The sequence below is a fragment of the Vombatus ursinus genome, unplaced genomic scaffold (genome assembly GCF_900497805.2).
Source record: "Vombatus ursinus unplaced genomic scaffold, bare-nosed wombat genome assembly UNPS02014811.1, whole genome shotgun sequence".
Taxonomy (NCBI): domain Eukaryota; kingdom Metazoa; phylum Chordata; class Mammalia; order Diprotodontia; family Vombatidae; genus Vombatus; species Vombatus ursinus.
In genome coordinates, this window is record NW_020954589.1 from 8,626,682 (window position 1) to 8,639,356 (window position 12,675).

Here is a 12,675-nt window from a genome sequence, read left to right on the forward strand (position 1 = left end):
TCGAGCGCCTGCGCACCTCCCCCGCGGCCTTGCCCGTTCCCCTCCCCCTCTGCCTCCCCTCCTCCCACCAGTTCGGACCGCACCCTCGCGCCTGCGCCCTGCCCGCACTGGGGCTGCGGTAGCCATGCTGAACCCGGACTGGGAGGAGAGATGGGGGGAGTGCGACAGCCGCTGGAAAGAAAGCCAGGTTGGGAGAAGAGACAGTAGCAGGACCGTGGGGTTGGGTCCGGGGTACGGCGAGCCCCAGGCCTTCACGCGCACCCCTAGAAAACCTACGGAAAACTTGCCCGGATGACTAGTTGGGGGGGGGCTGACGGCACGTGACCTGTCTTGGCCAATCCTGGCACTGCTGACGTGGCCGCGCGGCCCCGAAACTCTCCCCCCCAGGAAGGGAGGGGCCGGGGGTGCCGCCCCCCCCACCGCTGCAGTTTCCGGGGGGGGGTGACACCCCGGATTACACCCTCCCCCCACACCGAGCCGAGGGGAGCAGCAGAGCCCCCGCGGGAGGGTTGCTGGAGCCAGGTGAGAGGGGACTTCTTTGGAAGGGGGAATGTCAATCATCCAGGTTTTCAGCCAATAGGTAGGGTGGTGGAGTGGGGTCCTGGGGTTTGGCAAGGGGGTCGTGGGGGGAGCGGAATATTGTCAATCAAGCATTTTGCAACCAATGAGAATGTGGGAAAGGGTGGGGTCGGTGCTAGGGTAAGGGGGCCCCTGCGGTGGGGGAGGGGAAGCGTCCAACCACCCGCTTTCCTGCCAATGAGAGGACAGGGGGTTATGGGTATGAATGACCCCCCGCCCCCCGTCGTCCCCTAGGGGTGCAGGAAGCAAGAGCCAGGTGAGAACGGGCCTATTTGAGGGGAGGAGGGAGGGGGGATTTAATGGGCTGGGGTAGTGAGGATGGTGCCTGCTGCCCATCCCTACTGAGGGTGTGATGTTTTTAAAACGCCCTTTGGCTTGGAATTATCCCGGGGAGCCAGACTGCAAGGTGCAGTTGTGTTCAGATGCAGGTTCCCCCCCCTTTTCCTTCCTAACCCTTGGAGGGAGGGTTACAGTGATCCCATTGTGTCAGTGATGTTGGGAAGCTTGCAGTTATCACATGGCAGTTCCAGGAGGTTATGCTTCGCGTCACTTACAAAAATTCGGCTGTGCATTCACGTGTATGTCGCCTTAGGGGCGCTATGCCCCCCCTTCCCACCTGCGGTGCAAAACGCTATTTCTCTTACGCTTAGTTTGGTGGGGAGGGAGAGAAAATAAGTCAGGAACTTAGGAGTCTGTAAAAGGGCCGACCAGGGGCTTCAAGGTCGAGGCTGGGAAGAGAGAATGAGCTGGGGCCCGGAGCGTAGCCGGCACTGGAGCAAATGCAAGAGTCTTCATTTTAGCCTTAGCTTTTGTCTGGTTTCACCCTCCCCGAGTGCCTCAAATGCCCCAATCAGGCCTTTCCCGAAATACGCTGCTGCGTAGGGAGAATTTTCTTTTCCAAAAGTATTTCGCAGTTGCTTCAGCTGGGCCTGTGACTCAGAAGCCCGGGAGGGGCTGGGGAAGAGGGGAGGGATCTGGTGGGAGTGATTTTCCGGAATCGAGGGAAGGGGGAAGGGTGTTCTTTGTCCTCTTCTCTCGCCAGGGCCTCGTGCTTCTCCTCCACCTCCCGGGCGGGCCCCTCCGTAGGCCTCTGACTGCTTGGTGCGGGGCCCCGGGAGAGGGAGGCACCGCATGGGGGGAGGGTGTCAGGGCTAGGAGGGGGAAGGGAGGAACCTGGCAAAGTTGCTGTGTCACGGCTGCAGCGAGGGGGGAGGGTGGCTCCCCTCGGAGGGGAGCACTTAGGCCTCCTTGGGTGCAGCAGTGAGCTGCACACCTCCCATCTTTCCTTCCCCACCCCACACACGGGCCCAGGGTTGTCCTTGTTTGCGGTCGATGAGGAGAAAAGAGGCGGCTGACCGGCAGCCATCTTAACAGCAAGAGGCCCCGGCCCGCTCCTGGTCTTGAGCTCGGCCCAGGGCTCCCAGGCCCTAATCTGTGTCACCCCTTAACCGACTCCCCTAAACTGCAACTTCCGGGAGGGCAGAGGAGACAAGGACCTGAGGTGCCAAAGCTGGGCACTGGAGGCTCATTTACAGCCACAGAGGAGCCCCCTAAAAGGCCTCTGCCCCTCGGAGGGGAGGGGGTCCATAAGGACAGCTGCAAGCCTCGTGGGAGGTGCTGCTTTTTCTCCGTGGAGAAAAGCTGGAGGATGGGGGGGCTTGATCCATGGAGGGTTGGGGCAAAGGGAGCTTAGGAATGGCGGACAAGGTCAGCTTTGGGGATTTTGTGGTTTTCCTTTGGCTCGGTTTTGGCCCGACTTTACCGGGTCAGGCAAGTTGGAGCGGTGGCTGAGCATTAAATCTGCACCATTGAAGCCCTCTCCCTGCCAGTGGAGTGTGGAGTTTTGTTGAGTTCTATAGTGACCTTTTTGTTCCAAGCTCGTTTCACTGCACTGGGGAGGAGCAAAGAGAGGACTGTGGAGCTTAGTCTGAAGGGCGAAAAAGGCAGCAGTGGGAGCGGGAAAGTGTCTGTGAGGCAAGGTTTTAATTTCTTTAGGGGATTTTGTACTCTTAATAGTTGGTTTTTAAATTAAGATCATTTAACAGGGAAAGGAGAAGCAGGACTTTGAAAAATACGTATCTGGAAGCTGCCAATCGGGGGAGGACATGGGCCTCCCTCACTGCCGTGTTCCGAGAACACGAAGCAGGCTGTGCTCTGGTAGCCTTCTCTAAGATGGCGTCTCCTTCTTCCCCTATTGCAGAGACCCAACTGCTGCAGCTGTAGCGTCTTGGAAAACAACAACCAACAGCCGCGTCCAACTGCCACGCCCCCGCCTGGGCGCAAGACCAACGACGCCCACGTGGCCCCCCTCCCTGTTTCCCCCCCCCCCCCCCCATCGCCTGTTCAGCCAGCCAATAAGAGAGCAACGAATGGCACTACCCGCCCCGCCTTCACCAATCGCCTGGCTTGCCAGACCGATTTGGAGGAGAGGAAGACGACGGCCGGAAGGGAAGGAGCTGTGGGTGTGGGAGACCCCGCGGCTCTGGTATACCCTCCCTTCCCCCGACCTTCCTCCCGCTCTTAGGTCTCCGGACCATTGTACAACCTATTGGCGCCTGCAGTGGGCGGGCTGTGGCTCCCCTATGGGCCAATGTAGCGAAGCTCTGCCTGGTGACTGAAACTGAGGAGGCAGGCCAGTGATGTCATTGCTGTAGCCCACCAATGGGGAAGGCGCCCGCGGAGGGGCGGGCTTCTAGGCCTCCCCAGCCCCCGTGCGTGTGCGTGCTGGCCAGAAGGGAAGTCGCGAGCACGGTGGTGAGCGGGAGCTGCGGAGCTCCTCCCTCTTCCCCACCCCCCACCCCCGATTATATATAAAGGGCCAGCGCGGAGCTCGGCGGCGCCATTTCGCGCTGGAGCAGAGCGGCCAGTGCTGGGGGAGGGGGATTGGGCCCACGGCTACAGAGGCGGCAAATCTCGAGAGTTCGCCATTACAATCCACATCCATCCGTTCGGAGATGTCCCTTGGCCTGACCTGGGACCAACCTTGGCGAGTACTGCAGACCCAGTAGAGACCTTCTGAGCTACCCTTTTTTGGGCCCCGCCCAATACGCCGGGCCTGTCTGCCGCGCCATCCCGCCCCCTCCCTCCGCCCTTAAGAGGAGATCAAAGATGGAGGCGTCGGCGCTCTAATCTGCGCTCTCCGTGTCTATCCGCTGCCATCCGACTCCAGAACCGGCATTTGGCCACTTCGGTCATCCCTATCAGAAAGTAAGAAACTGGGACAAGCTGCATCAGGTCGTATTTAATTGGCAGTGGTAGAAATCCGGGCTCTGTTGCTGGGTCCGAAGAAGCTCCCGCTCCGATCCCTAGCTCGTTCGCCCTGACTCTGGGCCGCCGCCATTTTCTAACCGGCCGCCGCCTGAGCAGCGCGCCGTGGCGCTGAGGCCTCCCCCAGGTGCTGCGGAGAGGGCCGTGCATTGGTGCCCGACGGTCCAGGGGCGGGGGGAGCTCCCCGGGGGGGCCGAGAACAGCCGGCCCCCCCTCCTGGGTTATGCAGGGCACGGCCGGACTGGGGCAGAGGGGACCCGAGGCCACCCCGACTTGCTGCGGCTAAGGACGGTGCAGAGCCCGGGACAGACAGGATGCTGCAGAACGTGACCCCCCACAGCAAGTACGTCTTCCCCGGGTGTTGAACTGTTGTATCTGGAGCCGCGCAGTTAGGCTTTGGCGAGGGGTGGGGGTGGGAATCGGTTAGTTTGTAGGGAGATAGCTGCACGCTGTGTTTTGTAGCAGCGGGGCTGACCCAGTTTGTGGCTCAGGAGCATGGGGTAAGAGAATTTGGGCTTCTGTGTTTTTTTCCCCCCGGGTGCATGCTCTCTTGTTTAAGAGTGCTGGTTGTGGGGGTGTGGTGGGGATGAGTTGCTTCAGTGGCACATTGACAGGTGGGAGTTGGGAGTCAGCTGGTTCTTAGTGGTTCCTGTGTATTGGCCGAGATCCTAACTGGTTCAGTGTAAGGCTTTGGCATCTTGGGTTGTGTGGGGTTGCCATGGTGACTTGTGCTGTGGGAGCAGACAGTGGGACTTGGTGGGTGTGTTGGGGTGGGGAGGTATACAATTTTTTTTTAAATGAAATAGTTTATTGTGGTAATTTCCTTGTACACATCCTTTCTTTTCTTTGCAATAAAGGTTCAAAATCATAGGGTGTTCTTTCTTCTTGATTTACTTTGGTGGGTCTAAAATGAAGTTGGGTTAAGTAATTCCCGGGGAGAAGGGTGGAATAAAGGACTGCACCACAGTGCCCCAGCTGTGTGGGTTGTAAACAATTGCATGTCAGTCCACAAGCATTATAAGTACCTACCATGTCCCAGGCACCGTGCTAAGTTCTGGAGATAAAAAGTCTTTAGTTCAGTCTAATGAAGGAGATAACAGGTAAACAGTTGTATACAAACAAGATAATTTACAGCTAAAATAGGAAATAATAGAAAAAAGATACTATTAGGGGAGCCATTATCACCCATTGTCTGGCCCTGGATTAAATTAGTGTCTACCAATATTAGCTTAACTCTTGACCAACTTTTGTTCCCAAGAGAGACAGCGTCTATGTCATGCCTCTCTGGTTAGTGTCTTTTGGAAGCAGTGATTGAAAAAGAGGGATTTTTTGCTGACCTTGGCTTTATTTTGATCTCATTTCATAAACGTTTTGTTGAGGGGATTGAAGTTTGTGCTGCTTGGCTGCAGCTAGGCTCTTAGTGTAACAAACACAATGAAATCATTTGTTTCTGAGCTAGTTTTTCTTTGAATGTTTGGTCTTTTGCTTCCCCACCACCACCTGGAAAGGTGAACTTTGCACTTCAAGGAGGTACCAGAGTTTCTTTCCCTAGCAAGAGTGATGAACAGTACAAATTTTCTTTTCTAACCCTGCCTTTTTATCTCATGAGGCTTTGTTCTCAAGGGCCCTGGGCCTTAATCCAAGTAATCATACCAGCATCCAATCAAATCAAATGAGAGTATTTGCAAAGCCCTTAGTATACATAGCCTGGCACATAGTAGGCACTATAAATGCATATTCTCCTTTTTCAAGGACCATAGCAGCCTTATCCCCAAATGGGAATAAGCCATTGGTGTCTATCAATCTCAGGGTCCTAACACTGGAACCCTGGTGCTTTCAGACCCAGAATTGAAATGCTTGTACCCATTCCCTTCACTCATCTCAACCTTTTCTCCTTCAGACTCCCTGGGGAGGGGAATGCAGGCCTACTGGGCCTGGGCCCTGAGGCAGCAGCCCCAGGGAAGCGGATCCGGAAACCTTCTCTGTTGTATGAGGGATTTGAGAGCCCAACCATGGCCTCAGTGCCTGCTCTGCATCTTCCCCCGGCCAATCCACCACCCCCTGAAGTATCTAATCCCAAGAAGCCAGGTCGGGTCACTAACCAGTTGCAGTACCTACACAAGGTGGTGATGAAAGCCCTGTGGAAGCATCAGTTTGCCTGGCCATTCCGGCAGCCGGTAGACGCCGTCAAACTGGGCCTGCCGGTGAGTAAAGGGTACCTGGGATGAGGGGAAAGTGGGATGAGGTGGGGAGGATTATTATGTATGAATGGGGGGAATACTAGAGCAGGTGCTGCGGCCCCCAAGGGTATCTCATCAATTCCCCATGATAGGTAAACAGATTTCTCCCAAAATCTATTGCTTGGTGTCAGTTCAGATCCTTCTCTGCCTTAGAGTACTTCTCTTTCCTTTTGATCATCCCCAGCCTATCTCCTCAGATGTCCCTCCCTAACTTACTATGACCTGGCTCCCTTTTGCAGATTCCTGCCTGGGGTTGGGAGAGGACCACGGTGGCTAATATCCTTAGCTTCTTCCTACCCCTCATGCTGCCCACGGAATAGCCAGCCCCAGAGGTAATGTCTCAGACCCCCCAGAAAGGGATGGGAATAGAGGGTGGTTAGGGGAGAGATAGGAAACTTTGTGGAGGTAGAAACCTTAGTGTGAATATTAGCACCATTTTTTCAAATCCCAGCTTTTCTCCTTGTAGTTTGGGGGTGGGGGCCGCAGTGTGGGGATAGGGCCCTCGAGCCCTTTAAAGCATAGGGTGTGAGTGTGAATAGAGAAAAGTAAGAAGTGAGGATAGATTTAATCCTGGGGTGTGGTCTTTCTTCCCCTAGGACTATCACAAGATCATCAAGCAACCCATGGACATGGGAACCATCAAACGACGCTTGGAAAACAATTATTACTGGTTGGCCTCTGAATGTATGCAGGATTTCAATACCATGTTCACCAACTGCTACATCTACAACAAGGTGGGCCCACTTCCATTATGTGTATACCACCAGGTAGTGTCTGCCCCACTCCAGGCTGACTTGGGAAGTTATTGCTACTAGTTGTGCCTTACCAGGAAGGTTGGAGGAGTATGGGTGAACCCTCACATTGTGAGCAGGGGTTTGCTCTTTTCCTTTCCTTCCCCCTCTTTAAGATGCCCCTCATGTTCTCATTCCTCCTTAGTTCACTAAAATCCTGCTTTGGCATCCCTTATTAAACTTCAGACCTTTCCTTGGTAGGTAATGAAAGTAAAATCATTTAGTCCAGCTGCTTATGTGAAGAAGGCCCAGAAAAGTTAAGTGCCCTGCCCAGGGCCTCAGTTTACTAAGACCCAGTCTAAACTACATAAGGCTTTCTCTCTCTCTTTTTTTTTTTTTTAAACCTGTAATAGCAGTGAACTTCTCAGAATGGCCTTTCAGAGGTAGTGGCTAATACTCTCAGTTTGCATAAATGGGGATTATTGATTCTAGACAATCTTTTACAGTGAATGAAATATTCTCCTTGAAGTTGCCCCGCAGTTTATCATTGTTTTGATAATATTCATTCTGTTCTTTATGTTTTATCTTAATGTCACCTTAGCTCGGTGACAAGGGAAGCATCCAAGGGACTTAAATAGTTCCTTAGGACTGAGAACTCTTTCTAAGGAGGGAAATTTCTATTTCCCCTAGCAATTAATTGGTCTTTCCCCCAATAGCCTACAGATGACATCGTACTGATGGCACAGACACTAGAAAAGATCTTTTTGCAGAAGGTGGCACTGATGCCATCTGAAGAACAGGAACTAGTGGTGACCATTCCCAAGAATAGCCACAAGAAGGGGGCAAAGCTGGCAGGTAACACAAATTGGTAGTTTGGGGTCAAAGGAAGTTTGGGCTGGCAGAACAAAATGAGCCCCAGCTTCACTGAGAGGGGGTGGGACAGGGTCCAAGAGAAAAACTTAATAAGAGATTATCGGTTGCTGTTTTTATCCATCAGCACTTCAGAACAGCCTCACCAATGCCCACCAGGTGCCTGCTGTCTCTTCTTTGTCTCACACACCTTTGTATTCCTCATCACCTGAGATTCCCACCACTGTCCTGAACATTCCCCATGGCTCAGTCATCTCTTCTCCCCTTCTCAAGTCTCTGCACTCCACTGGCACCCCTTTGCTGGCAGTCTCTGCAGCACCTACTGCCCAGCCACTCACCAAGGTGAGATCCTACAAATTTCTTGTTGGAAGTGGAGTGGCGCACTGCAGGAATACCCAGCCTACATCTGATTTCTCTTTTTTCTGCAGAAGAAGGGGGTGAAGCGGAAAGCAGACACCACCACGCCTACACCAACAGCTATCCTGGCTCCTGGTTCCCCAGCCAGTCCCCCTGGGGGTGGCCCAGAACCCAAAGCAGCTCGGCTGCCCCCCACACGCCGAGAAAGTGGCCGTCCCATCAAACCCCCACGAAAGGACTTGCCAGACTCCCAGCAGCAGCACCAGAGCTCCAAGAAAGGGAAGCTGTCAGAGCAGCTGAAACACTGCAATGGCATTTTAAAAGAGCTACTTTCCAAAAAACATGCTGCTTATGCCTGGCCTTTCTATAAGCCCGTGGATGCTTCAGCTCTTGGCCTGCATGACTACCATGACATTATTAAGCACCCCATGGACCTCAGCACTGTCAAGGTATCCTTTTTAGGGGATGATTTTCAATACTCGGAGACCTTTGGTTCTCAGTCTCAACAATTAGGTTTTTAATGTCTCCGTCCCCTGCCCAGAAACTTAGAAAAGCACAGAATGTGTAGGAATTTGGGTTTTTGTGACAGAAGTATCTTGTGATCTGAAATGGTGCCAGTTTACTCCCTGGTTTCAAGAGAGAACTGCCTTGTTTGCTAGTAGTGCAGTGTATGCCTTGGTTGAAAAAAGCAGAAAAAGGAATTACATAATGGAGGGATAATTAGGTATCTTAGTCTCAATCTCTTTGTGCAAGTTTTCTTTCTGGCTGTAGACATGACAGCTCTCAGCCAGCCTAGGTCCTTGTGGCTTCAGGCTTAAATCTGACCATGGACCTAAAGATTTTTACAGAAAATCTCTGTCTTGAGGGAGAAAGTGAGACTATTCCTATTGTGTTATGTCTGTGATGTGGGGCTGTGGTATTTTGGGTGGGAGGAAAAAACATGATTTCTTCTCCAAGTTGAAGTACCTTTGATACAGTTTTTCTTCCCATAGCGAAAGATGGAGAACAGAGATTACCGGGATGCTCAAGAGTTTGCAGCTGATGTGCGGCTTATGTTTTCCAACTGTTACAAGTATAACCCCCCTGATCATGATGTCGTTGCCATGGCACGAAAGCTGCAGGTAAGTTGTGGAGTGGGGAGTTGGGAGTCAGGTGAGGATGAATGTGGGTAGACAAAAGAGGTTGCCTGGGATTCCTTTGATGACTTTTTCCTTTTCACAGAAGCTCTTCACAGCAGAAGAGGGGATGTAATCATGGTTGATGGATGGGTTTGAGATGATGGAGGTGCTACCTACCCACCTACTAGGGTATGTTTATCTTTGTCTCCAGGATGTGTTTGAGTTCCGATATGCCAAGATGCCTGATGAACCATTGGAGCCAGGACCCTTACCTGCCTCAACTATTCTGCCCCCTGGCTTGGCCAAATCATCTTCTGAGTCCTCCAGTGAGGAGAGCAGTAGTGAAAGTTCCTCAGAGGAGGAAGAAGAAGAAGAAGAGGAGGAAGAAGAAGAAACTGAAAGCTCTGACTCGGAGGAAGAGAGGGCCAACAGGTTGGCTGAACTACAGGAACAGGTATTGTGCGTTCCTGTCAGTTTGTATTTTCCCTCTTACTTACTGACGTGTAGAGTGATATGTTCCGTTTCCTTGATCCCACCCTAATACTAATCAGTCCTAGTAATGGTTTTATCCACTTGGCATCTTTTTTTTCCCCCAGCTTCGGGCAGTACATGAACAATTAGCTGCCCTGTCCCAGGGGCCAATTTCCAAGCCTAAAAGAAAACGAGAGAAGAAGGAAAAGAAGAAAAAGCGGAAGGCAGAAAAGCATCGGGGACGAGCAGGGATGGATGAAGATGACAAGGGTCCCAGGCTGCCTCGCCCACCACCACCACCCAAGAAATCCTCCAAGAAGGCAGGTGGTAGTGGCAGCAGTGGTCCCGGGGCAGCAGGGACTCCCGGCTTTGGTCTTCCTGGAAGTGGTGCCACCAGGTGAGGTCTAAGGTGGAAAATTAGCAGATCAGTTAGGATTCAAAGTGAAGCATTATGGCTGCATGTTCACATATCCCTTACCTCTTCTGTTTCCCAACTACATCCCATCCCACTATCCTCCAAGTAGTGAGCTTTTGTTTCGGGGGTGAGGGGAACACTTGGAAAATGGGCTGCTGATGGAAGAGTGAATGATTAAGTGTAGTTCTCTTGCTGGCATTAATGTACTTTGCTCTCTCTCTAGGCCCCCAAAGAAGGCAATGAAGACGGCTCCACCACCACCAACTGCTGCCTATGACTCAGAGGAAGAAGAGGAGAGTCGGCCAATGAGTTATGATGAGAAAAGACAGCTGAGCCTGGACATCAACAAGTTACCTGGAGAGAAGCTAGGCCGTGTGGTCCACATCATCCAGGCCCGAGAGCCCTCACTCCGTGACTCAAACCCTGAGGAGATTGAGATTGATTTTGAGACTCTCAAACCATCCACACTTCGAGAACTTGAGCGCTATGTTCTTTCTTGTTTGCGCAAGAAGCCAAGGAAACCCTATAGTGAGTGTGTGGCAGAGATACTGCATTCCTGACCACTGTGGGCTGAGAAGGGCTACTGATGAAGGGCAGTTCTGCCCTGTTGGGTTGGTTACTTGTGTCTGCTGGAAAATGAGTCAAGTAACAGAGGAGGAGAGGTGTGGAGGGGCCTGAGGTTTAACTTCTCGTTCTGTCTCTAGCCATCAAAAAGCCGGTGGGTAAGACGAAGGAGGAACTGGCTCTAGAGAAGAAGCGAGAGCTTGAGAAGCGGCTACAGGATGTGAGTGGTCAGCTCAATTCTACCAAGAAGCCCCCCAAGAAGGGTGAGTCAGGAGCCCAAGCAGGGGGAGATAAGTTTGAAGTTTTGTGTTGTGGCTTACCTACCCCTACCTCACATTCTGCCAACATCTCTGCTGGGCTCACCCTCATCCCTGTATTATTTTCTTAATACAGCGAGTGAGAAAGTGGAGTCAGCGCAGCAGGTGGCAGTGTCACGCCTCAGTGCCTCAAGTTCCAGCTCAGACTCCAGCTCATCATCATCCTCATCTTCCTCTTCTGATACCAGTGACTCTGATTCAGGCTAAGGGGCCAGGCAGCAATGGGGCAGGAGGCTCTGCAGGACCGGATTCCCCTAGCCCTCTCCAGAGGTTCCCTCTACTTGGATCCCCCCCTCACCCCATTCCCCCCATGTGGGAGAGCTGGCTCTGCAAGGGGGGGAGGGATACATGGACAGTTCCCCCTGAGGGACTCAAGGGACAGGAGGAGGGGATTCCCCTTGGGCTTGAAGCTCCCCACTTAAAATAGACTGAAGTGGGGGGAGGGGTCTTGGGTAGGTATAAAGTTGGGCTGAAGCCTGAGGCCACAACTACCAGCTGCCCACTCCTCTCCAAGGGCCCTGTTTTCTGAAGTTGTTTGTTTTAATTTATTTTAAATGGCGCAGGGTTGGGGGAGGTGGGGCTGGGGGGGGGTCCCCCTAGACTGGGGAGGGAAGGGGGGGGGCTTGTTTTTTTTGGTTTGGTTTTGGTTTTGTTTTTTTGTTTTTGTTTTTTTACTTTGACTTTTTTTTTTTTTTTTTTTTAACCTATCCCTACATCCTACTCTGTTGGGGCCCTCGGGGGTCATATCTTCTGTCTCTCCAAGAGGCTTTTTGAGCTAAGTCCTCTCCCTTTTCGTGTGTCTGTTGATTCTAACTTGTAAATAAAGAAAATACTATTCAAGTTGAAAAGATGTCATCAGGGTTTTGTGTCTCTTCTTACCCATCCCTACATCCATTTATGTAGTTACACCCTTTTCTGATCCCAGTTCTCTGTCCATTGCTGACATAATTCTAACTTAGTTTGGATGTGTTTGTAGGTGCTTGGGAAGGTTAGGAGAGCTTTAGGTTTAAGGAACAAATGAGATCAGGGATCACTTATAAGTGAAAGTGCTATAGGAAGAGATTTATCTCGTTCACATCTTAGGGTTGGGGTAGTTAAGAAAGGGAGTCTGCGGACATTACAGATCTATATGAATAGTACCTATTATTTCCAGCTATGTCCATCATTTATGGCTTGTTGATAAATAACCTTTGCAAAAGCATTAGGTTTATAGAGTAAGACCTATGATTGCTAAGCCCAGAGGTTTGTGGGATAGGGTTGGTGAGGACCTAATATGTGGAAATTGAGATGACTCCTTTGCTAAAACGAAGCAGGGAAGAACTGTTGGCAAGATTCAGGAAGGAGAGAGTGGTCTCAATTTTCTTGGCCATTATTTTTGTCCTGTTCCCTTGGTTCATCCCTGAAATCCATCTTTTGGGGTTTGTTATGTATGAGGTTTTGACTCCCAGGAAATTGGCCACCAAGCTAACAGCCAGCCTGGTCCAGGTTGTAGACTACTGTAAGACTGAGGCTCTGAAAGGAGTAAATTAAGGGTCAAGCAACGACACGTAAGCATGTACTGTCAGGTCAGAAATGAGCTACTACACCGTAAGTGCAGGGGACTGAAGATGAAACACTCACCAGTTTAAAATTTGATGAGATAATGTGAGCCTTGGTTTTAGGTTTTTTGTGTATTGGTGAGGAGGGAGATGAGTTTGCAAATGCACATAAAATTTTTTTAAATGAACCAGCAGGGCAGACTCTATA

General features: G+C 51.6%; 1 protein-coding gene across 3 annotated transcripts; it reads left to right on the forward strand.

Moving 5' to 3' along the window:
- Window positions 1-435: 435 nt before the first annotated feature.
- BRD2 (bromodomain containing 2) lies at window positions 436-11,504 on the forward strand. Of its 3 annotated transcripts, XM_027876266.1 has the most exons (14): window positions 436-522; window positions 2,780-3,786; window positions 4,076-4,189; window positions 5,747-6,050; window positions 6,683-6,820; window positions 7,534-7,672; window positions 7,815-8,029; window positions 8,116-8,493; window positions 9,037-9,165; window positions 9,374-9,616; window positions 9,759-10,030; window positions 10,272-10,576; window positions 10,753-10,875; window positions 11,006-11,504. In XM_027876266.1, the coding sequence occupies exons 3-14, from the start codon at window positions 4,161-4,163 to the stop codon at window positions 11,134-11,136; spliced, it is 2,406 nt and encodes an 801-aa protein (XP_027732067.1). In that variant the 5' UTR covers window positions 436-522; window positions 2,780-3,786; window positions 4,076-4,160; the 3' UTR covers window positions 11,137-11,504. The 3 variants fall into 3 exon arrangements, with proteins under 3 accessions (XP_027732067.1, XP_027732068.1, XP_027732069.1); XM_027876267.1 differs by lacking the exon at window positions 4,076-4,189; XM_027876268.1 differs by lacking the exons at window positions 436-522; window positions 2,780-3,786; window positions 4,076-4,189 and adding an exon at window positions 6,326-6,418 and having other exon boundaries at window positions 5,958-6,050.
- Window positions 11,505-12,675: the final 1,171 nt, after the last annotated feature.

Bases quoted from the DNA above. Each gene is read 5' to 3' on its own strand.
- BRD2 (XM_027876266.1), top strand. From the start codon at position 4,161: ATGCTGCAGAACGTGACCCCCCACAGCAA. The intron at 9,617-9,758 runs GTATTGTGCGTT...TTTTTCCCCCAG, and splicing joins TGGCTGAACTACAGGAACAG to CTTCGGGCAGTACATGAACA. The intron at 10,031-10,271 runs GTGAGGTCTAAG...CTCTCTCTCTAG, and splicing joins CCTGGAAGTGGTGCCACCAG to GCCCCCAAAGAAGGCAATGA.